The 24,595-nt window shown below is 47.5% G+C and overlaps 1 protein-coding gene across 1 annotated transcript in view; it reads left to right on the top strand.

Annotated features, from left to right (window-relative positions):
* WTIP (WT1 interacting protein) overlaps nt 1-24,595 on the top strand; it is an 86,913-nt gene that overhangs the window by 57,406 nt on the left and 4,912 nt on the right. The window contains exons 3-7 of the mRNA XM_066327987.1: nt 3,033-3,100; nt 15,553-15,615; nt 19,146-19,276; nt 20,374-20,425; nt 22,149-22,217. Of these exons, the coding sequence (XP_066184084.1) occupies nt 3,033-3,100; nt 15,553-15,615; nt 19,146-19,276; nt 20,374-20,425; nt 22,149-22,217 (383 nt within the window). The remainder of the gene's footprint in view (nt 1-3,032; nt 3,101-15,552; nt 15,616-19,145; nt 19,277-20,373; nt 20,426-22,148; nt 22,218-24,595) is intronic.

The following is a 24,595-nucleotide window of genomic DNA, read 5'->3' as shown; positions in this document are numbered from 1 at the left end:
ATCCCAGCAGGGCAGATCCCAGCAGTGGAAGGATCCCAGAGGGCAGATCCCAGCAGAGCAGATCCCAGCAGAGCAGATCCCAGCAGGGCATATCCCAGCAGTGCAGATCCCAGCAGAGCAGATCCCAAGCAGTGCAGATCCCAGCAGGGCATATCCCAGCAGTGCAGGGATCCCAGCAGTGCAGATCCCAGCAGGGCAGATCCCAGCAGTGCAGAGGTCCCAGCAGTGCAGAGGTCCCAGCAGTGCAGATCCCAGCAGTGGAAGGATCCCAGCAGGGCAGATCCCAGCAGAGCAGAGGTCCCAGCAGGGCAGATCCCAGCAGGGCAGATCCCAGCAGGGCAGATCCCAGCAGTGGAAGGATCCCAGCAGGGCAGATCCCAGCAGTGCAGATCCCAGCAGTGGAAGGATCCCAGCAGGGCAGATCCCAGCAGTGCAGAGGTCCCAGCAGGGCAGATCCCAGCAGTGCAGGGATCCCAGCAGTGCAGATCCCAGCAGTGCAGATCCCAGCAGTGCAGAGGTCCCAGCAGTGCAGATCCCAGCAGGGCAGATCCCAGCAGGGCAGATCCCAGCAGTGCAGAGGTCCCAGCAGTGCAGATCCCAGCAGTGCAGATCCCAGCAGGGCAGATCCCAGCAGTGGAAGGATCCCAGCAGTGCAGGGATCCCAGCAGTGGAAGGATCCTAGCAGGGCAGATCCCAGCAGAGCAGAGGTCCCAGCAGTGCAGATCCCAGCAGAGCAGAGGTCCCAGCAGGGCAGGGCTGATGGGAACACGCTCAATGGGGCCAAAGGCAGCTGAGGCCTGATGTGTCTGAGAGGCACTCCAGAGCACGGGCTTTGCCTTGTTGGATCAGAGGCTTCCCCCTCCATCCCAGTGCAGGAAAGCGCCGGCCCCACTGGCTCCTGCCAGCGATGCTGAGCTAAGGAAAGAACCCGAGCAGAATTGGTGCCATTGCTGTCAAGCTCAGCCCTGGCAGGGTGCAGGGTGGGATGTCAGGGTCGTCCTGCCCCTTCTGCAGAGCCTCAGGAGATGCTGGGGCCTCCCTGCACTGGCACGTTGCTCTCCTGCAGAGATCCTTCCAGCAGCCGGCGCTGGGATTTGTCCCTGCTCACCTCTGCTGCTTTCTCACCGCAGTGGGTGTGTGCTGAGGTGGCAGCCAGTGAAGCCAGACCCTTCCCCTGGCACAGACACCCGGCTCTGGAGTGAGTGAGCACGGGGGAAATGCTGCATCAGCACATCCAAGGCAGGTTGCTGTTCTGAGTGGACACTTCATGGCCACCAGCTAAAGACAAGTTGTGTGCCAAGGTTGGATCTGACAGAGACAACGTGTCCTTTACAAAGCCATTCTGGCCTCTTTCTTTTTTCCTTTCATTCCATCTACTACCTTTCCCTAGAGAGGTTAAGAGCACTAACCATCAGGAGGGAAAATCTGGATGTGGTTGCTCCTGCATCAGTTCAGAGAGGCCCCAGGGTCCCCTGATTGCTGTCCCAGCCCTGTTCCTGTTCAGGGGATGGCCCAGATTTACTAAGAAGCTTAGAGGGGATGAACATGCTGCCCACATCACCAGGGTCCTGGTCCCCACCAGAGCTACCAGGCAGCTGGGAAGACAAAGAGCTGACTCCACCTACCAGCAGTATGGAGACAGCAGCCCGTGAGATCGACAGCCCAAGAATGTGCACACAAAAGAAGCATTTCCCTCAGCCATGACAGTAAAACCACCAGACAACCCATGCAGCATGTGATTTCCCAAAAGCATCAGCCCAGATCCCAACTGCTTTGTGCCACACACTGTTTCCCAGGATCAGATCACAGTGGCAGCGTGTAAAAGTCGCTTTCAAACACTGAAAATCAATCATATTTTCCTCAACGTTGTTTATGGGAACCATGGAGAGCACTGGTGCCCCTCGGTGCTGGCCAGCTGGCTCAGCTCACCACCCCTCAGTGTCAAACCCTTCAGGGACACGGGTGCTGCTCCTGCTGGAGCTGGAAGAGAAATCCAGGCTGATTCCATGGAGTGAAGCTCCAGCAGTGACCTGGGATCTGTCACCTTGTGAATTCCTCTCGCCCTCTCCTGTGCCCTGTGTCCTGCTGGCACTGCCCCAGGCAGTCACTGTCCATCTGGGGCTGCAAAGGGCTGCTGAGAGCTCCCACAGGCCTGGGGCCCTGGCAGAGGGGGAATGAGGCGAGTTGGGATGAGTGTGGTTTCCCTTCTCCCTCTCTAGTTTTACACTGGTGAAGCAGCGCTGCTTTCAACAGAGCAGCTCTGGTGTAAACCAGCTCTGATCTGCTGAATCTACAAGCTGATCTGGCTTGGTGATGGTTCTTGAATTCCTGGTTTGAATCCTTTCTGTTGGGACTCTGGAGTCTGCTGTGCACTTCTTCACTGTAAAGGGAGCCATCAGTTAATGACTATCACAGCCTTTGTCAGTCGAGTTCTGCATAGGCTAATGAAATGGCAAATGTCAAAACTTGAATATAAAATCTCTTGTTTTCTGTGTGATTTTACTGCCCTTACCTCCATCATTTGTGCCTTGTACTGCTTTAGTGCCTCAGGGAACTGCTGTGGCATTGATTATTAATAATTTTGAGGGTGGCAGGAACATCCATATGCAGTATCCTTTGTGTAGTCCTTTAGAGACCAACGCTGCTGCTGTTGGTTGCAGTGGATGTGAGCCTGCTGGGATTTTACCTGCCAAGAAAATTGTCTCCATTTGCCAAGGAACCTTTTCCCCCAAATCAGTTTTGAGGTTAGATTGTAAGTTGTTCAGGAGCTGTCATCAGCTGGGTTCCATCACCCACACTTAAAGGTAACATTTAGTTGGTACCTAAGGCAAGGTTTGGTGCCCGATTTGGTAAGGCCAGATAGAGCCAAGGGCCTGACTGTCAGCCCTGGCTCTGGATGGGCCCTCCAGGGAAGAGAGGGGCCAGGAACAGACCCCACAGACAGGTACAGGGGGTGTGCTTTTCACTTTGCCTCCTGACCAACTGGGCTTGGGGATGAAGGACAAAATTCTGACGGTCCTGTGTTTTAACAGGGAGAAGACTACGAGGAAAAGCATTCTACAATGTCAATGGCAAGGTGTACTGTGAAGAAGACTTCCTAGTAAGTAAGATTTCAGGCATTTTTAAAATTATTTCTGAATCAAATTGTTTTTTATGTTGGCTTGTTTACTTTGAGAGAGGGTTTGATGATGCAGGGCCTCCTGCCAGTGGTGGAATTGGGAGACATCTGCCACTGACTCCCTGGTTTGAAGTGGTGGCTGTAAAACCAAGGACATAACTGTCCATAAGCCATCACAAAGTGTAAATTATGAGGATAAACATGGAGCTGCTCGAGCTTGGGACTTGAATTGCAGCCACAGAGCCTCGCCTGCCAAGCGTGAGCTCGAAGTCAAACATCTGGGGAATACCAATCATAACAGGAGGGAGAGGTTTGTGCTGGGAGCACGTCAGGGCTCTGCACAAAGTTGCTTTGTTGAGGCCCAGTTTAATCACTGCTCTGCTCACGGGGCTGTGAGGCTGACTTGTGATTAGCTGGGAACTCTTGGCCATGGAGGGGCAACTCAGGTTCTCTCCCTGCTCACAGAGCTTTGGTAAATGCTTTACTTTGAGACAGACTAAGTCAGAAAAAGAAAAATGAAGCCTGTTGCTGAGCTGTGTTGTTCCAAAACTAAAATATCCCTGCAGTGAAGGGTGAGGGTTGTGCAGTGCACCACAAATGATCTGATAAGTGCAGACCATTGAGAATTCAGATGAAGACGATGGCATGGCTGGGAACTGCAATTAGAGAGCAATGATATATTTTAACTTAGAGAAAGATGAATTGGATAATCAGTGTGTTGAATTCATGCCACCTTATTTATTGAAATGCCATTAATTTAGAAGCTTGGGTCTTCCAGAACGACTTTCCATTTCTAATGAATATATAATCATGCTTTTTGCAAAGGAATTGTTCAAAGTACATCCCAACAAACTTGTTACTAGCAGTTCAAACGGCACAAATGCATTTCTCATCAATGCAATCCATAAAAATCATGGAAATTCCTAAAATACAAGCTGTATTTGCCTTTGTGTTACACCTTTACTGTGAGCTGGAACCTGCTGGAAAAGAAACCAAAATCTGTTTTGTGCAGAAAATAAGTATCTTGTTATAATTGAAACTTGTTACTGTTTTGCTTGCATTCTGGAGAGAAAATTCTTTTTTCTTCCTTGCTTTTTTCAGCTCTTTCTTTGCTGTGTTTCTGCAGAATCACAGGGAGGGGGAGAGGAGGTGGAGTGTGAGAGGGAGGGGCTCAAACCTTTGAGATTTTTCATTTGAACTGTGTTGGAATGTACTTTCCCCATGATCAAAACCTTTCATCCAGACTTAATGACATGATTGTTGTTATTAGCTTGTAATTTCAGCCTAAACACAAGAATTTTAAATCTAAAAATCTTAATCTTTTGGAGAACATTCCGTTTTCATGGGGTGGGGGGGAAACTCTTTAGCTCAGGCATGACCTGTAGTGGGTTTCTGAAGGAAGATACTTGCATAGATTTTCCCAGGAAAACAGAGATTAAGGGCCTGATAGGAATAAACTTTCTGCAAGTTAGGGAACTGTTGGGACATTTAAGGCACAGATTTAAAAGCCCTTCCCACAGGTGTGTTTTAGCAGATTGCCAGTAGCAGAGGGATGGGGGAGAAGCAGATGAAAGGACAATGTGTAAGCCAACAAAGGAACCAAATTCTGACATTGTCCCACCTTATGGTAATCTTACTGCTTCTCAGGAAGTGATTGCATCTTCTCTCAGCTCCCCTGAGCAAATGTCATAGCAAGAGTCCTAGGAATCGTCTGGTGTCACTGATGAAATCAAACAACCTTGCCTATTTTAGAGTTCTGTGAGCAGGGAAAGCACAAAGCTTTTCTCAAAGTTGAAAGGGAAAAGGCTGCAAAACAGTTATTAAAAGGAAATTATTTTAACTACTTCATCTTCCCAAGTCTTCCTCTTGAACACTGGGAAGCCTCAGTCCTTTCTGAGAAGAGGCATTTCCAGTCCCAAGCAGAAAATGCAATGCTTTTTCTGTATAACCGGGAATTTCAGTCTCTGCCATGACTCCAGTTCTTTAGTGCAGCTCCATTACAGTGCAGCAGGATTCCCTGCTGACACCATGGGAGTGGAATGTTAGGGAAGTTAAGGCAGGGGGATAAGAAAAAGATTATTTCAATTTGGGAATGTAAACAGATACAGTCTAACTGCATTATCATTGTGGTGCTGCTAAGAAAATGCTGCCTGCCCTGAGTGTCCTTCCTCTTTCTTGGCTTTTGTTTGTCTGGGAATCGATCAGGAGAATTAGCTGTTCCTGTAGGTTTGGGTCACAGCTCGTGGCCAGGTTATTTCAAACATAGCAAGGATTAGAAAGCAGAGCAGCTTCAGAAGATGTGGGCAGGAGGTGCAGTGCTGTCCCACTGGCAGCACTGGTGACACCCAGGTGACAACGGGCTGCGTGTCCCTGGCTGGGTTTGCACCTTCCACAGAGTCCCAGGGTCAGACTGAGAGTCGATGTTTCCTTGCTCACGGTGCTATGGCAGTGCAGTGGCCTGAAGGAGCCCCTCATGTGCCTCCCAGCAGGAGACATCCCGAGGTCCAGCTGCTGTCCTGTCCGTGGGGGACACAGGTGGTGGCACCTGGAGGAGAGCCTGTCCCCTTTGCAGGGAGGGGACAGAGCTGCAAGAGCTCTGTCCACCCCCACTGCTGCCTCTGGTCATCCCATGCATTTGCTGCAGGAGCTTCCCCACCATCCCTGGGGTCACACGGGGTGTCCTGCAGGAGGACACAGCAGTGTTGGGGCTGCAGTGAGCAGCACCTGAACAACAGTGGGCAGAAAAGCTGAAATGGCTCTTGATGTGAACGAATGCAGAAAATTTTAGTGAAGAACAGATACTATTTATGGGTTTCTCCCTACTGTAGCTGCTAGAAATATTGAGCATCCTATAGATGTCAGTATTTTATTTCTCCTGCAATACTGTATTTTGCTGTGCCAGACCAGCTCCTGCTGGAGCAGTCTCCAGAGCTGCAGTCAGTGCCCAGATGGGGTACCTGGCTCTTTAACTACCACTCACTCGACAAATCAGCCCTTGCACTCAATCAGAGCTGGTCTGTAGAATTCACTGCAGTGTCACATGTGGTCCCTGAAGCCAAGACCTTGAGAAAACCCTATTTCTGATCCTTTCAAATGCTTGGCTCTTGGAAGAGCCCTCCTTGGCTGAAGAGTCCCCCTCGAGGTCCAGCCAGTGCTGGGTGCGGCTGCTGCTGGGGTCTCTCCCATTGGCACTGTGGCTGTGGAAAAGTGCTTTTGATTTGTGGACACGGGTCACGAATGAACTGGTGCTGGTGCTCCTGGTGAGGCTGTGAGGCTGCCTCAGGACACCCCACACTCACTGCCCCTGCAAGAGCCTCAAGGTACATCCTGCTGCATCCTTCTGGCAAAGAGTTTGCCCATGTCTGCTCTTACTGAGGCACAGTCTCCACACCAGGTGGCTTCTTTGGCTCTTTCTTTGCAGGGAAGACGTGTCAAGAAGTTTTTTGCCCCATTTGTGCAGGTGGGCAGGGGATGCCACAGCCTTCTGTGGGGCTGGGAATCCCCTGCACCTGGAGGATGTGGAATACCTGGAATACCTCTGCCTCCCAGGGTTATTTCTGTCAGCCTCCTGCTTCCAGCCCTGATTAGCTGCACATTCTCTCAGTGCTTAAACCCTTATTGGATAATTGAATGAAGTGAATGAATCAGATTAAAAAAATAAATCCACGGATAATTCTACTTCTGCCTAAGACATTGGCTGATCTGTGCCATTTCCAGTGGGATACTGCATGTGTGAGGAGAAAAAGAGAAAAACAGCCCCCCAAACTTTACATTGCTTTGCTTTAGCTCTGGGGAAGATCCAGTTACTCCTTTAAATGCCACCTTAAAGTAACAAGTCCAGCAATACCCAAGTCTTGCCCCAGCCCTGTTAGGAGAGTTATTTCATGAAAGGAAATAAAACAAATGACAGTTTAATCCTTTCCTGAAAGCTCTTTGGACACAGATGGCTAACTAGCCATAACAGAGACACTGTTCCTGGTGAAGTGAACAAAAAATAAATGCCTTACTGTGTAATAAATAATCCCAGTCAGATGTTCGTGTTTCATTTTGTTGATAAATTGCTGCATAATCATGGGTGAAGGAAAAATAATTTTAATTTGTCTTTCTTTTTCTATGCTTAAATATAATGTAAAGAATTTTTTTAAAAAAAAAGACTGTTTTGCTTGGCAAAAACCACTTTAAAAATGTCACCAAAGCAGCCTGAATCTTAGATCTATTATCTATCTCTTTTCTTTTTTTCCCGTTTTTGATAGGCTTTTCCTTTCTCTCTTGAGGTAATGAACATTATTGAGTGGGGGTCCAGTAGAGGTTAAGAAATGAGAGAATTTCCCTCGAGGGAGGAGATGAGAGGGAAAATGAACCTTGTGACAGATGTTAGTTACATTGCTTAATGCACTACTGGAAGACGCTCAGATGCTCTGGAAATAACCTATTACAGGCTGCAGTGCATTGCATTAAGGTCATCTGAAACTTCCCCTTTCAAGATTTGCTCTTTCACTGTCTTAAAACTTTGCCAAATTTAATCATTTAGGCTGAACTTCTTCATGCTTGGTTTTTGCCTCTGGCTAACTTGGCTGTCATTCGTTGTTGAAAGTTTCATCTAGAGCTGTTCACCCATTTCAGTGAGTAAGACTGGAGGAACTCTGCTCATAAATCCTCAAAGAGAAAGGCTCTAAAAACTTGGGGTTTGCACATGGCAGCCATGAAGAGACTGTGCATTGCAAACCTGCAGGGGCCTTTGGGTGCCCTCCCCAGGAGGGTGCCCAGCCCAGGAGGGCTGTGGCCGGAGGAGGGCAAGCAGCCCACAGCCCCAGCAGAGCCCCTTGCAGCCCTGCAGTCTCTCTCCAGCCTTCCTTCTCCTCTCCATCCAGGTCTGCTGGGGTTCTGCATTCCCTTTCTCCCCTACAGCAGCCCCTGGTCCCCTCCCAGGACACTTCTCTGTGCTGGTCACTGCAATGCAAACGTTGCCTACAGAGGACACAGAGAGCCTTGTCTTATATCCACAACTGTAAAAGTCACAATGATTGCAGAAATGCAAAAGTATCAGGGTGTGCAAGAGCAGGAGGCAGGTGAGAAATGGAAGTGCTCAGCCTTTCATGGAAGGGACAGGATGTCACCTCAGAAGCAGCTGAGTGAAGGGCAGCTCATCCAAGCAGGGCTTGCACCTTCATCTCCTGTAGCACCAAACACAGCAAGACCCTTACCCCAGCCAGGGCCCCTGGGCATGGCTGCAATGTAAATATTAATACTAATGAGGCTTTTCTGCTCAGTTGGTGCACATGCTGTTTTCCAAGCCTGGCAGTGTGGGAAATGGCCTGTCCCACTTGCTGGGGCCCTCAGAAGATAGTTTTTATTTAGTGTAATGGAAGCTGGTGTCAGCTGGAGTCAGAGGTTTGATTTTCCATCTCAGTGACTATAAATGTTTGGAAGACCCCCTTGAGAGGGAGCCTTGGGACTGGTGCATTAGTCAGAGAGCCCATTTCTGCTAAGTGAGACTCTCAGAAAAAAATAGGCTCCATTGAAAAGATGAATGATGGAAGTTGCAGCTTGTGTCCACTTCCTATCTAATGGGAATCACAGAGCACATGGAGTTCGAGATAACTGGGAGGACGTTGCATTTAGGAGACTTATTATTAGAAGCTGTACTCCTTCTGTCAGAGAACAGACAGACATGGGAGTTCATTGATGTGTTTACAGAATGATGGAATCAAAGCTTAGAAGGGGATGTGCTGCAATATTCCTGATGTACAGAAGCATGAGGAAGTCCGTGAGTGCTTTCAAGGTGTTGGTTGCTCTAGGTTGGGACAGAAGGTTCCAGAGGCATCATGAATGCCAAGCCTTGCTGTGCTTCCAGATGCAGTCACTGAAAACAGTTTGTAGCATGTTCCTGATCAGGGCACGAGGGAGTGCATTCATGTTGTTGCTTGTGTATGTCTTGCTCCAGCCCCTCCCTGCCAAAAAAAATTTGAAAACTTTCCTTCCTTAGTTTTCCGTAAGTTTGTAGTATGCCAGTGGTCCTGGGTTTATTTTATAAATTAATTTGACAGTAATGATGCTTAATTGGGGTATTCTGAATTGCAGCATTGGGTCAAACCTACAGATGGGCTTAAAATTCAAGTTTCATAGTATCTAGAGATATTGGTCAAATATTGGTCTGCCTCTGCACTTTGGCTTGGATGTGAATCAGCGTGAAGAGCGTGTGGATCTGAGAGTTTGGGTTTCTTCTTACTGTACCACATTTCCAGAGTGCTGTATCCTAGATCAAGCAGTTACAAGTCCATTGAAGCTGGTGGCAGAATTCCCATTGTCTTCAGGAGGGCATCTGGGTTTTCTCCCAGGGCTTCACCCCAGAGGACAGTTTCAAAGCTGGGGCCCATAAACAGTGAGAGGAAGCTGAGGGTGAAGGCTGTAAGCACCACGTGCAGGACACACCACAGGGCTCACTGGGCAACACTGAGGCCACAAGAGGAAAGCAGCTGGAGGCCTGAGACATCTCAGGTTTATGAAACTGCAATACACAGGCGGTACCTAGGCCCAGGTGAGAATGCAGATAAACAAAATGCAATTAAATTTCAGTGTGTGTGCAAGGTTTGTGCTCACTGAAAGGGCACTGAGCATTTCCTGAAGTGGGTTGTAGATTGTTAAATGAGTCACAGGAGTCACTTTTTGGGACATGGACAAGGAAAGGCAAAGAGAGTTTTTTTCTGAGATGCATCACTACTGACTGTCTTTTGTAACTATTCCCTATGTTACATTTGCTGGTGGAATGTTGGAAGAGCCTGTTACCAAGTCCAGCTGGTTTCATGCCAGGTAATCACTCTCCTGTTTCCTCTTGAGATGGTGATCCAAATAGTCAGACTATCCATTTTTCTGAATATTACATTGGAAAGTAAATTACAGTAACTGAAGCACACTTAAAAGAACTGGAGCTCTTTCTAATTATGTCTTAACTCCTGCCAAACACTTGTAAGCAGACAGCATTAATTTTTTCTATGGGAGAGTTAGAAAAAGACCCATGTGAGAAAGTGGCATGTTTCCACTTTGGTAATAAACATTAGTATTAGCTGCTGTTATGTTCTGAATTGAAATCTCTCAACAACTGTTTTGAATAAAACCCAGATAATTCCTTTCCAGGAAGATAGGTTCTTGTGCAAACAGTTTCTTTCAGTGTGTGCAGTAGATGGTAGCAGTGACAGTAAACAACCTGCAGCAGAGTATAGCCCTGTGCAGTGTGAGGTGCTTTACACTGTGAATCAAGTCAGTAAACGCTGGGCTCTGTAATATGATGCAGAGTTAAAGCTGTTGATTCAGCCTTTTTGCTTGATCACTGTCACTGTGAAGCTCCCACAGGAGTTTGTTTAAGGAAGATCCAGGTAAGAAAATCATTAGTGGCTCCTAATTAATCACACAGCAAGCAGCCTTGGTGAGTGCTCACCCAGGGTCTCTGTAGGTACTGTAGGACGTAAATGGCTGGTTTCTTCTCAAGGGCTGTAAAATGCCTGCCTGGCAGAGGCAGAGCTCAGGATCAGCTGAATTCCGGAGTTTTGTGCATGGCCAGACCACCTGCTAGCTCTGTGCAGAGCGTGGAGTCCCTCTTTGCCTGTCCTTGTCCTTTAAACATAACAAAGTGGAAAGACAGAAGCAAGAAGGCAAACTGCTGTGTAGTGTTTCCTCACAGACAGCAAGACAGAGTGAGCAACAGGATATATGAAAGGGTTTCGGCAGGATGAAGAGTAAAGTTCTGGACTATTTTCCTTTAGTTAATCTGTCACCTGCCACGAGGCTCCTTTATCTTTGAGCCTGAGAAGGCCCCATTTTGTCTGGTTCATTTTAATTACTGCATTTAAATATGTGTGGAAAAAAACAGCAACAAAACCCCATCTGCATGAAACCAAATTTGATATTTGCTCCCTCTCTTAATGCAATCCCATGAATTTCTTACATTGTTGTGTCCCATGTAGTAAGGGTCCCATGCAGAGAGCAAACAATGCAGCAGTGAGAAGACAGATGCTCTGCTAATGGGAAACCAAGGAGCAGAGAGGCTGTGAGGGATTACAGGCAGCCTGGGGTTGGAATACATTATTAGCGTAGCACCCAATTCAGAAATTAGTTTTTGGAATTAAACCCCTGAAGCATTTTGGCAAAAAAACCTCCTTATCATCCTGCTCAAAAGCTCTTAAAGCGTACAAGAGAGGGAATCTCAAGGCCAGACTGAGCAGCCGCGTTGGGTGACTGCAGTGCTGCAGCAGTGAACTGGAGATTTTACAGCTTCATACCATTACCGGGGCAGCAGCTGCCACACCCACTGAAATGTAAGCCACTGGCTCTGCTTGCACAAACCTTCAGCAGGTTTTGAACATCCTCATCAAAGAAGCAAATGCGCCTGAATGAGATTCCAGGCTCTGTTTCCAGGAGGAAGGTTTTGTTTTGTGGAGTGCACAGCAGCAGGGCAGAGCAGCAGCCCCTCCTTGGGCATGTGAGGGAGCAGCAGGGACATGTCTTTTCAAAGGCCTGACACTGCCTAAGGTAGAAAGTTTGGGTCCTGAAGCCTTTTTCAAACACACCATTCTCTGAATGTTTTCCTGTTGAAAATCATGATGGGAACATCAAACTTTAAAAGACCCTGGTAGACAGACAACCACGATTTGCTACAGGACTGAGAACAGGCAGGAGAAATTGCTTCTCATAGTCTTTGGTGGGATTATCTTCCATGCACAATTGTTGATTATATGCTCAAAATTTATTGTTAATTTCTTTTAGATATATTGCATATTAGACAGAAGAGTTATAAATCCCAAGATTATCACAGAAGGATACTAACAGGCCTAGATATTCAGGACAGAATGCGTCTTGTTTTCCTCTTACATTGAAACAAAGACTCTTGGACAGGATAATTAGAGATTTCTTCTTCTTTGTCGTCTTCTTCTTCTTCTTCTTTTTCCTGTTTGATAATCAAAGTATATTGGACAGCAAACAAAAGAAAAGTTCAGCCAGCCAAGTCTTCTACTTTATTTTTACTCTTCTCTTCTAACATAATTAACATATTTCTTAAAGTTTATTTAGTTTCCCAGAATATTTTTTTATATTAGTATCATTGTGGAGCTGAATTTCAAAGTCTTGATCTCTGCATATAAAATGAGATTTTATTATCCTGGTAGAGAAGACAAGGACAAGGTAAATAAGGGAGAAAGCAGTTGGGACCAGACTAAGAAATCAGGAAAAATAATATGCCTGCTCTTCAACTTGCACTTTGTTTTCTTTGCATCCAGCAGTGGATGGTGTATCCAGCAGTGTACTCCTGAGTCACAGAAGGGAGAGTAAAGGATGACACTTCATTTTCAACTTTGAATTTCAGTGCTGGTCTTTTAATAACAACTTCTCTCAGTGTTTATATAAATATGCTTAAGGAATATCTCTAATGAATATTAGGGAGAGTTCAAAATTAAGCTTCCCATTTATTTTGGATACAGAGTGTCCATAGACTTCTGCCTGTTCCCATCCAGACTGAGATTGGTCTGTATTTACATCACTGTGCTGCTCTGCCAACAAAACACTTTCTGAGAGAAGCTGGCACAGAGGGAACCCTTACAGAGTAAGGCTAGGACTGAGCCCCACACTGCCTAGATCCTGAATATTGTGCCTATGAATGGCACAGGATCAGGAACCAGAGCTGAGATTTGGCTTCTCCATGAGGGTCTTGCCTCTCAGCCTGTGTCACTTCACTGCTTCACCTCAGCCTGCTTTCATGGCTCCAGATTGGGAATGGGGGCTGCTGTGCACAAAAGCTCTTTCTCCATCTCTAGCTCTGCCAGTTACAAGAAGGGCTCCCAGTCTGTGTAGGGAAACCTTCTCCTCTCTGAGTCACCTGCTGACAAGCTCTGAGGCAGCTTTTCTCCCAGTTTTTCTCCTTCCCAGCCTTGCTGGGAGCCCACCCCGGGAGGCTCTTGGTGTGCTGAGAGATAATAGAGGCTGCTCTGCCTTGTCTGCAGTCTGGAGCAAGTCACAACTCCTCTCCCACTGCACACACAAGATCTCTGAAGGTTGTTCATAATCAAGTGCTTCAAAGACAGACGTTGACAATTTTAATTAGTATTTCAAGACTTTTAAGTTCCGCCTCTAAAATTCAAAGCTTGGTACAGTAGTCCAGTTGGAACACTCCAAATTAAGATCAAACAGTGCAAAGAAGCAGCTTACAGTAAGCTCCAGAAATGTTGAGAAAGTCATTTCTTGCTTTTAGCAGCAGTATTGCCATCCTGTAGAAAACAGTGCTGCTGGGCTCTGAGGCTGTCACACTTTTTTGCTCCAAACAGATTTAAAACACAAGCAGACCTGGCTCCAAAAGCCTGATCTCACTGAACCAGGCCTTCAGTCTGTCCAGGATTGACCCTGTGACCAGGAGAGAGAAGACTGTAGTGGTAAAGGACAACTCCCTGAGCCTGTGAAATATTTTGTCACTGCTGTTAGACTTACTGCCATTTTGCAAAGTCGTCTTAATGTGGTAATCCAGTTCTGGATGTGTTTGACTAATAACAATTCTCTTGTTAGAAACAAATCATGGTTTTAATTTAATAGGGTTAGTTATATAAAGAGCGATTTTGTGTCAGCAAAGCCTTTCTTTCTGACAAACAGTATAATTTATGACAATCTAGTTAGCAATAAATGCCATTTATCTGACCACTATGCCATTCTCTTCCTGGGGAATAATGTCCTCTCTTAATCAATAGCTGGGTGAATGCTCCTTTGCATTCCTTATCAAATGACAGCCAGATGGTACTGGTAAATTCATTCCAGCAGGATTTTAGAATTAGCAGGGTTTGTGCTGTTGTTAATCCTCTGCTGTCTGTGTCACCAGGACCTGCCCACCTGTTTCCAGTAAGCCTGGAGTTCCCAGCTCTAGGAAGCAGTCTAGCCAGAGGGTTACTCAGCCACGGGGCAGCCAAGAAACATCCCAAGCAGTCAGATCTTTTTTTCTGCATCAGTAAGAAGAACAAAAAAGCAAATAGAAGTAGTATCTTGTAGAAATGGCCAGCTAGGACTGCCCACCTCTGTATTTGTTTCTCAACACCCTGATCTCTTCTAGGGAAGTTTTAAAGGTTCTTAAGACTGCATTAGCTCTGTTTCTTAGGGCAGAGTAAGTTTTGGGCTGCGATAGCTGCTATATCATTTACTGACTTATGAGCCCATCAAAGTGTCTACCAGACCTTTTCTTTCATAATCACTTTGTTGCACAGCAACAATAATTTTGTCTCCAACCTATTGATTCAACATAACATGTAATCCCCTCACTTCAGTAAAAAGGAAAACATATGGCAGCTCCAGGCAGGGAACCACAGGCTTTTGATGTGAGGGGACAGTTAATCCCTACTAAACCAGGGGGAATAGACCAAGATACTCTGGTGGGGCTCAGAGGATGCATTAGGTGCTTCAGCCAATTAACCTGTGTTCTGGGGGAAGACTCTGGTTTACATTCATCCTCCCCTTCCTCTTTTTTAGTTGTTGTGCAACTAAAGTACATTCCAGGTGAGCTCTGCTAGAAGAGCATCCCTGTCAATACCCCAGGTAGGTGGGCACCCCTTCCCCCTGGCAGGATGGTGCACACACAGCTCTGAGATGGGCTGCAGAGGGTGAGGGGAAAGCTCAGCGCCTGCGAACACCAGTTTCAGATGTACATGGCTGGAGTTCCTCAGGAAGATGTCTCTTGTTTGCAGGCTGTGGTTTGGTAGGTCAGTCTGGTAACCTGGATGGTTTTTCTATACCTCTAAATAAAGGGCTAAAAGCAGACTTTGGCATCTGAAACAGGATCTGCTTTGGGGACAGGAGCACCAAGTAAAGGTCAGGACTGCTCAGGCAGGGAACACAGAGCTTTGCATCTCCCCACAGCTGTGCCCTTGGCACTCCAGCACGGGCTGGCAGCTGGGCTTTGGGCCACCTTTGTACCCTACTGCTGCCCACACTGGGCTGCCCAAGCTCCTGTGAGTGCACTGCTGTGGTATCCACAAGGCAGCTAAGTCCTTCTTGGGCCTGTCTTCATTTTTCTAGCTTGCAAATAGCAGAGTGAAATGTAGGTCACTAATTTGAGTGGGATTTGGGAGGCGATGTTACTTATGTTATTTAAAACAACCACCAAAAGAGTAAATTCCAGCTAATTTCCGCACATCAAACACAAACTTTTCATTTAGACTTTAAAATAAAAAAATCAGTCTTACAATAATACTGTTATTTTTGGGAATCTCAGTGGAAATATTGCAGTGGATCAGAAGGCCAAACTGGTATCTGAACATGCTGCAAGAGCTGAGTGAAGGCTTTGAGTCAGTCTCCCAAACCTGTGTCATACACAGCACAGTCTGGAAAATAGCACAGCCTTCACCTAAAACGTGTTTCTATGGCTGGAGGAGTGGCTACTAATGATCCTTTCTTTTCTGTCGTTTTAACAGTATTCAGGTTTTCAGCAAACAGCAGACAAGTGCTTTGTTTGTGGACACCTCATAATGGAAATGGTAAGAGACACCTAAACTCCTATTGATGGGTACCTTGGGAGGGGCACTGTGAGGAATCTGCTTTTCCATACCCATGCTGGTATTGTGTCTTCATTGCTCTCAATATAGTTTTTAAAACTGAGGCATTAAATAAAAATACCTTCATGCTCTATTACTACTGTTAAGTACAGAAAGTTGGGGTTCTTTGCTACCTAAGAATGTGGAAGGCTATTATTCTGCCATTTGTGAGTTAAAAGAAAATCGAATTTTAATACTAAAGGGGGAAGGTACAGCACAACTTCGTATGGGAATATGGTAAAGGAAGATGGTGTGCTCTCTAAGACAAGAGCTCAGTCACGTGGGCAGAATTTGGGGTAGAGCAGAAAGGAACATTATCAATAGTCCTGAGGTTTGTCACCTGCTCTGTGACTTCCTTTGTTTCCCCTCTGTTGTTTGCTCCACGTCATTTAAAATGCATTATTGCCACTGGGATTTGTAGGGAGCCAGTAGTCAGAGTTATTTTTCTAATAAAAAAAAAATCAAAGGGCTTTGAGTTGGCCAGATACTACTGGCATCATTTCAGTGGGTGAAAGCAGGAAGAGTTTTGTGTGCTCTTCCTAAGCAGGAATTCCCAAACAAAATGAAGTGGTTTGCACAGCGAAGAAGGGCAGATCCTGTAGTGTATCTATTTTCCACTTGCTTTAAAGTGTGCATGAACCTCAGCGTGCCCGGGAGAAGTGGCTGTTGTGTAGCACACACGGAGGTTCGGTCGGAGCTGGAACAGACACTTCACTAATGAGGATTCTGGCTCATATCCTGGCACCACTGGTTGGACAAGGATATTGTTCGTTTTAGCCCAAGAGCAAATTTCTAGGGTTGTGTCATGCTGGGAGGGGGAGGGGTATCCTGACTTGCATGCTTTGAGCTGGCCCTTAATTGCAGAATCCCAGGCAAGAGTCCATAATATCTCGCTGGTGGAGCTCAGTAGCTGGAAGCTTGGCAGGTGCTTGTCTGCCTCTCTCCCATCAGCAAGTGTGCTCTGACAAAAGGAAACAGCTCTGCGAGCTCCAGGAATTCAGCACTCCTATTTGGCTAATTCCAGGGGGTTCCTGCCTGGGAGCACGGCCCCGGCCCTGCCTGTGCTGGCCTGGGGCTGTGCAGAGCAGTGCAGAGCTGTGCAGGGCTGTGCAGGGCAGTGCAGGGCTGTGCAGGAGCTGTGCAGGGCTGTGCAGGGCAGTGCAGGGCTGTGCAGGGCTGTGCAGGGCAGTGCAGGGCTGTGCAGGAGTTATGCAGGGCAGTGCAGGGCTGTGCAGGAGCTGTGCAGAGCTGAGCAGGGCTGTGCAGAGCTGTGCAGGATCTGTGCAGGGCTGTGCAGAGCTGAACAGGGCTGTGCAGAGCTGTGCAGAGCAGTGCAGAGCTGTGCAGAGCTGTACAGAGCAGTGCAGAGCTGTACAGAGCTGTACAGGGCTGTGCAGAGCAGTGCAGGGCTGTGCAGGAGTTGTGCAGGAGCTGTGCAGGGCTGAGCAGGGCTGTGCAGAGCTGTGCAGAGCTGAGCAGGGCTGTGCAGAGCTGTGCAGAGCAGTGCAGAGCTGTGCAGAGCTGTACAGGGCTGTGCAGAGCAGTGCAGGGCTGTGCAGGGCAGTGCAGAGCTGTACAGAGCTGTACAGGGCTGTGCAGGAGTTATGCAGGGCTGTGCAGGGCAGTGCAGGGCTGAGCAGGAGCTGTGCAGATCTGTGCAGGGCTGTGCAGGGCAGTGCAGAGCTGTGCAGGGCTGTGCAGGAGTTATGCAGGGCTGTGCAGAGCTGAGCAGAGCTGTGCAGGGCTGTGCAGGGCAGTGCAGGGCTGAGCAGGAGCTGTGCAGAGCTGAGCAGGAGCAGTGCAGAGCTGTGCAGGATCTGTGCAGGGCTGTGCAGGGCTGAGCAGGAGCTGTGCAGAGCTGTGCAGAGCAGTGCAGGGCTGAGCAGGAGCTGTGCAGAGCTGAGCAGAAGCAGTGCAGAGCTGTGCAGGGCAGTGCAGGGCTGAGCAGGAGCTGTGCAGAGCTGAGCAGGAGCAGTGCAGGGCTGTGCAGGGCAGTGCAGGGCTGTGCAGAGCTGTGCAGGATCTGTGCAGGGCAGTGCAGGGCTGTGCAGAGCTGTGCAGGGCTGAGCAGGAGCTGTGCAGGGCTGAGCAGGAGCTGTGCAGAGCTGAGCAGGATCTGTGCAGGGCTGTGCAGGAGTTATGCAGGGCTGTGCAGGGCTGTGCAGAGCTGTGCAGGATCTGCAGGGCAGTGCAGAGCAGTGCAGAGCTGTGCAGGGCAGTGCAGGGCTGAGCAGGAGCTGTGCAGGGCTGTGCAGGAGTTATGCAGGGCTGTGCAGGGCTGGGTGAGGAGCTGCCCTGTGCTCAGGATCTGTGGCTGCACAGCTATGCAGGGCTGGCACCACAATACATTCCTGCAGCAGCACCAACTCCAGCACAGGGACCAGTTGGCTCTGGCTCAGAACAGCCTTACCAGTCAAACAGAGTCTGATACCACTCACTGAACCTACAGGGCCTCATCAGAGAAAGACAGAAAAGGTTAAATTAAATTTGCCTTTTTTTTCCTGTACTTCTTTCCTTTTGGATCTTTATTCAAAGAATCACCTGTAGGGCCATCAGAGCTTGGTCTGTGGAGATTCTTCATCTCAAGCTTCCCAGCAGCTCCAAGCTGAGCACTGTACTAGCAGCAGAAATTTTGAAATTCCCTTCCAAAGATACTTCTTACACCCAAAATGTATGGAATTGGTCTTATAACTTGTTGAGAGCTGCCTGACAGTGATAAGTGTCTCACTCTTCCCCAGGGGTTTGTTCATGGCTTTGCAGTGTCCTCCTCGATGTCCCAGTGCCACACTGAGTGTTATGTAGGAGTTCTGTAGTAGTGCAGCCAAGGCTGCACCAGACCTTTCCTTGAAACCGTTAAAATGCAGTAGGAAGGTCACCGTGGAAAAAGCCTGGGCAGGTATCAGTATCCAAACACATGGACAGCGATGGAATTTTGTCAGAAACTGATGGGCCCCTATGACTGAGTGATAACCAGTCAGTAACTCTGGGAGATTAGGATCCTTCATTAATAAAGAGGCACCTCTTTATTTGCTTGTTTTGTTGTTTACCTTTTTGAGTGATGACCAGTTTGGATTCTGTCTGTCACAGCCTGTTACAAGTCTGTTACAGCCTGTTCAGTCTGTTACAAGTTTGGTAAAATAACTCTGTATCCCAGTAACTCGTATTTGGGATTTCCCCAGAATTTTCCCCCAATTTCAATTTCCATTGGCAGTACTGGCCCTGCAGAGCTAAAGCTGATGGGCTTAGCCTGACTTGCAGCTCTTGCTCTTAATTGGGGGCATACTGAAACCCACTAAAATGATCAAGTTGATTGTTTTAAGAGGCTCTTTGCTGACAGATCTGCAGAGTGGTAATTTAATCCTGGAGTGCTTTTCTCACTGTCATTATTAAGAATGAGAGAGACACAGTGATTAATGGGGAGGGAATATCTCGTGTAATCATGCATCCACTTATTTTGTTGTTTGCCTCATAAGATCTTACAGGCCCTTGGAAAGTCCTACCATCCTGGCTGCTTCCGCTGTGTGGTGTGTAACGAGTGTTTGGATGGAGTCCCCTTCACCGTAGATGTGGAAAACAATATTTACTGTGTCAAAGACTACCATACGTGAGTACACAAATCCACTGCATGCTCAGAGAAATTACAGTAGTTAAATCTTTGATGTAGTTATAAGCCTTGTGATAGATAAAACGGTCACTCTTATTTGCTCAGATGTTCCTCAGCTGCTTCTATCATGGGTTTCATTTGTGAAGTATTTTAAGGCTTGTTAAGTAGTGAGTCGTGGGCCCAGTATGGCATACAGTGGCCAAGTGAGGCTGAAAATCAAATTGTATCAGAGAATGCATTTCTTGGGGGCTGTTCCTCTACTTCTTTCAGGACTACCAACACTAATTATACCAGGCCACTTCTGCAAGTGTTGGTAGGTTCTGCTGGCTGTTTCAAGAGCAGAGGTTCTGGCAGTGCTTGACACAGGTGTAAGTTTTGTTAACTGAGACAGAAGACATGTAATTAACAGTTAGTGTTAGAACAGTTTGAGCCTTACCTGACAAAATGTAGAGGTTTAAGAGATTGCTTTTGGACTCCTTCCTGATTCTGCTCAAAGGCAACAGGATCCTGTTCTTTGCTCCACTTAACCAATAACTCAGTTATGCAGCAGGAGTAAATCACCCTGAATTCAACCCTGTTGGTGCCAATCTGACTGTGTTACAAGGACACAGATGGGCACCAACAGGGTTGGTTGGTCCAGTGACTCATAAAATGCAGCTGTGGACCATAAGCCCATTTGTGTATTTAGCTGGTAGATTCTGGCCACGAGCAGCCCCTCTCCTGTTTAGCACGGTTATGTCTTTCTGATGTCAGAGAGTGGCAGTCCCTAAGTCAGGAGCTGCTTTGAAGTCAAGCATCAGGGCTCTGGAAGAATTTGAATGGCTTTGTAAATAAAGGAAGGAAACAAAAATGGCATATACAGGATGATGGGTGGATTCACTATGCCTCAAGTTTGGGAAGATCTAAACAATAACATTGGGGTAGATCAGCCTTTCCCAAATCTCCTTTTCATTGAAAATCATCGAACAATTAGAAGCATTTCAAATCCCGTGGATCCCCATTTTACTAAAAACAAGGCATGATTAGAATGGCTCTCTTGGTTCTACTTTTTGAAGACACTTTAAATGTGATTGGAACACTTTCTTCTTGCACCGTAGGGTTTTTGCACCAAAATGTGCTTCCTGTAACCAGCCGATCCTCCCAGCACAGGTAGGTGTTAACATGCACTGACTCTGAGGGAAAACACCTGTTGGCATATGGGCACTTTCTAAAAACACACTAAAGGCTTTTCCTTCCTCTCCCAGAATCTCTACTGTGTTAGATACTAAATTAAACACAGTTCAGCAGTAAAGGCACTCCCAAACACTCCCAGAGGTTGTAATAGTCATACTACTTCTACAGCATAGTACTTTATATCTGTAGGGTGCTTTCCAGGTCTTCATTAATCTGTTAGAACCTCATTTAATTGAAAACACTCACTGGGGCTCCAAGAATAACTCGGGGAATAAAGCCCTTGAAAAGGCATGTGATGGTTACCCCAACCCTGTGAGAAGGCCACACAGTCTGTTGTCCTGAGGTGACAATGGAATGAAAGTTCCTAAAGGGGTTGTAAAAGCAACAACACAAATGGAACCAACAACACAAATTGAAACCTTCTTGCAAGCTCAGCCTGTGCTAACAGGGCTGTTGGCACAATTAGCCCAGAGTGGGGCTCCCTCCTGCTCTGGTGGGTGCAGGACCCCCCTTTGCTTTTACTCAGCCTTTGCTGAGATCACTGACCAGCTCATTGTCAACAAGGACCTCAGCACCTCCCTGCTTTTTCCTGGTCGTGTTTTTACAGAGCCAGAGCTTCCCTCCTGTAAGCTGCTGTGCCCCAGTAAAGCCTGACACGAGAGCCTCTCACAGGCCCACCTCCATCACTCTGCACATTACTCTCATTTGTCATTAGTATTTCTGTTAATTGGCCAAAAAGCCCTGTAAAGGCTGAACCAGAGCTGCTTGTCCTGCTGGGTTGTTAGGAGAAAACCTCTATGTAAATGTCACTGCATTTGGGTCTTAAAAAAAATTTCTTTTTTCTTTTCAAGAAAGAAAGAAAAAGAAATAAAAGGCAGCCATAGTGCTGACTCACCTGATGACTAGCAGGACACACTCCATATTCTTTCCCAGGGAGATTTCTTAGGTTAGTTCAAGTCTAGCAGTGCAGGTGCTGACTTGCCCACAGCTTCTCTCAGACATAGTCCACGTCATCCCTAGTGCTCTAACCACACCTGCAACTGGAAACAATGCAAGGCAACCAATTTAATGAGCTCTGTCTTCAGAGTGGATGGGGAAAAGAGCCTGTGAGGTTACTAGAAGGGTATGGGCTGCTCTGCAGGGCCTGGTGCTCAGGCAGGAATTGCACAACTCTGCTATACCCACCCTCACACTGAGGTTTGGCCTGTGCATGTAATTACCTGCCAGACTGGTATGTCAGTCCCTGTGGGGACATACAGTGACATGTGCATGTGCAAAAGAGCTGTGCAGCAGATGGTTTGAGAGGAATACAAATCCTGGGAATCAGAGCAGGATGTGTATAAGGAAAAATCACCCAATGAGCAAGTTTTTGACTGGTAATTTGTTTAGATCCTGGGTGCCCTTGGAAGATTACTTGATTTTAAGACTGATTTGTTCCTTGAGAATGAAGTTTTGGCTCCACTTCCCAAATGACTTCTGCAGCTTAGATGTGCCACACACCCAGACTGCTGCTGCACAGCTGAGTGGTGCAGTGCCGTGTCCCAGGGGCAAGACCTTCAGTGCTCACAGAGCTCTGCTGCAGGGGGCAAGAGGGGATCCCCCAGGGAAACAGCTCTCCAAGGCAACAAGCTGGGCACTGCGTGAGGACTGAAAAAATGCTTCTTAGACACCACTGTCACTTTCTCTGTGCTCCCCCCAGGGCTCCGAGGAGACCATCCGTGTGGTGTCCATGGACAAGGACTACCACGTGGAGTGCTACCACTGTGAGGTGAGCCCTGGGCTGTGCCTGCCCTGCACAGCTCTGCCTTGGGGGGCTGATCTGCCTTGGGGGGCTGATCTGCCTTGAGGGGCCTGATCTGCCTTGGGGGGCTGATCTGCCTTGGGGGGACCTGATCTGCCTTGGGGGGCCTGATCTGCCTTGGGGGGGCTGATCTGCCTTGGGGGGCTGATCTGCCTTGGGGGGATGATCTGCCTTGGGGGGACCTGATCTGCCTTGGGGGGGCTGATCTGCCTTGGGGGGCTGATCTGCCTTGGGGGGATGATCTGCCTTGGGGGGATGATCTGCCTTGGGGGGACCTGATCTGCCTTGGGGGGACCTGATCTGCCTTGGGGGGCTGATCTGCCTTGGGGGGCTGATCTGCCTTGGGGGAGCTGATCTGTCTTGGGGGGATGATCTGCCTTGGGGGGATGATCTGCCTTGGGGGGACCTGATCTGCCTTGGGAGGCTGATCTGCCTTGGGGGCCTGATCTGCCTTGAGGGGCTGATCTGCCACTGGGGGTGACCAGCTTTGCCTCTGGGGGTGACCCTCCTGCCCCCCAGGAGGGACCCTGACTCATGCCATGGGCTGCACTTGCTGGCTCTTGCACACCTGGGCAGGTAGGGCTCTGCCCCACAGCTCCTGGAGGAAGACATGGGGTGAAAGCTGCCTGGGCTGGAAGTGGTGCTGCCATCACCAGTACCAAATTAGTATGGAGGGGTTTTGTCCCGATATATTAACTTCAAAGCTGGGCTTGGTTTGTTGGGTGGAATTCTCGCAATACCTTTGGATGGGGAGTGAGCAAAGAGCAGGTGCCAGGTCTCTTTTTCCTCGTCTCTAGTCCAGTCTGTAGGGCTCTGATCTCAGAAGAACTGAATTTACATTGGGAAGGAGTCTCACTGGAAGGTCTTTCTAGGGGATCTCATTTTTCTGTCCTGAATGAATTTTGATTCTTTACTAGGAAATTGACAAGGATGCCACTGACTTTCTGTCACTTTTTTGAGAGCAGTTTCTTATTGTGCAGAACATTTAGACATTTATTGCCACAGATCAAGTTGTAGAATTAGTGCTCTTCCTTCAGAGAGGAGACCTGAGTCCATCCTTAGTCCTGCATCCAGGAACATGAGAAGGGAAACAAACCCACTAAGCTGGGATCAACCAAAAACTTCCCTTTTGCTGTAGTTTTGGCACTCTGACATAGCACACAAATATCCACACTGATCTTACCTGTTAGCACCAGGGGCAACAATACAGCAGTGCTGCCTTCATGCACTGTTGTGCAAAAGATTTTACAAAGAATCTTCTCACAGAGAGAGAAAATAACAAAATTCAGGGCATCTTGAAATGCTATGTACCTAAATGTAAGGAAGGCCTCATCCACTCAGCTATCTCCTTTCAACAGACACCTGATACTCCTCCGTCCATGTCTATTAATTTTTTCAGAGAAATTGGCACAGGAAATTGCAGTATTTTAGAGAGCTGTACTCCCCTCCTCCTTCCCCCAACTACTGCTTTGTGCAGGCTTCACCTAAGATGACAGCTCCTTCTCCTGCTCTCAGGCTATTGACTTTACGTTGGAATGTCCCACTGGGAGTTTATTTTCCGTTCTGTTTCATTATTCATTTCCCATTTGAGGCAAATCAAGCTGCCTCCACATCTGCCCAGAAAGGCAGAGTGCATTTAGTACAGAAATCAGGAGTTAGCCATGTGTCAGCAGGGGTGGGTTACTGCCTGATGCTTTCAAATCAGGCTCTCTGTACACTGCTGTCCCCAAATGCTGCTGGAAAAGTGAGTGCCAGTATTTTGAGGTACCCATGTGAAGACTTTAGCGAAGGCTGCTGTGACTTAGGCAGCCTCTTCTCATCTGCTGTTAATGTCATCCTCACCTGGTGGCCATGCACAGTCAGGGTCAGGTTGGAAATTTTGCAGCTTTTCTGTGTTATCTCTTTCATCTGCAATCACTTGACTTCTGTGGAGGAGTTCAAGCCCTTTTGCAGATCACTGGAGCCCCATTCTGAAACTGGAATCCACTGGCAAGGCAGGCTTCCTCCTTGCAGAAAAGGAATTCAGTTTTGGAGAGGGAAAAAGATACGAACACCTGGCACATCTGTAGGGCACCTGAATTTGGTAAATTCTAATTTTAAATCTTGTATAAATTGCTATAAAATCATTCTATAATATGTAGCAACACACAGAAAATTACCTTGGCAGATACTTCGATTAAGACCTCTCTAACACTCCAGTTTTAAAGCTTACTTTAAAACCCACTTTCAGTCTTATTTCACTATTGCAAAATCGGAGGATTTAGACTTGAGCTGCAAAAGCTGCAAACTTACACTTTGTGTTCAGTTAAAAGCTTTGCATTTGTTTTCAGTACTAAAACCACCTA

The sequence above is a fragment of the Sylvia atricapilla genome, chromosome 12 (assembly GCF_009819655.1).
Source record: "Sylvia atricapilla isolate bSylAtr1 chromosome 12, bSylAtr1.pri, whole genome shotgun sequence".
Lineage (NCBI taxonomy): Eukaryota > Metazoa > Chordata > Aves > Passeriformes > Sylviidae > Sylvia > Sylvia atricapilla.
The sequence above is the reverse complement of the archived record's forward strand: the minus strand, read 5'-3'. Positions and strand labels throughout refer to the sequence as shown.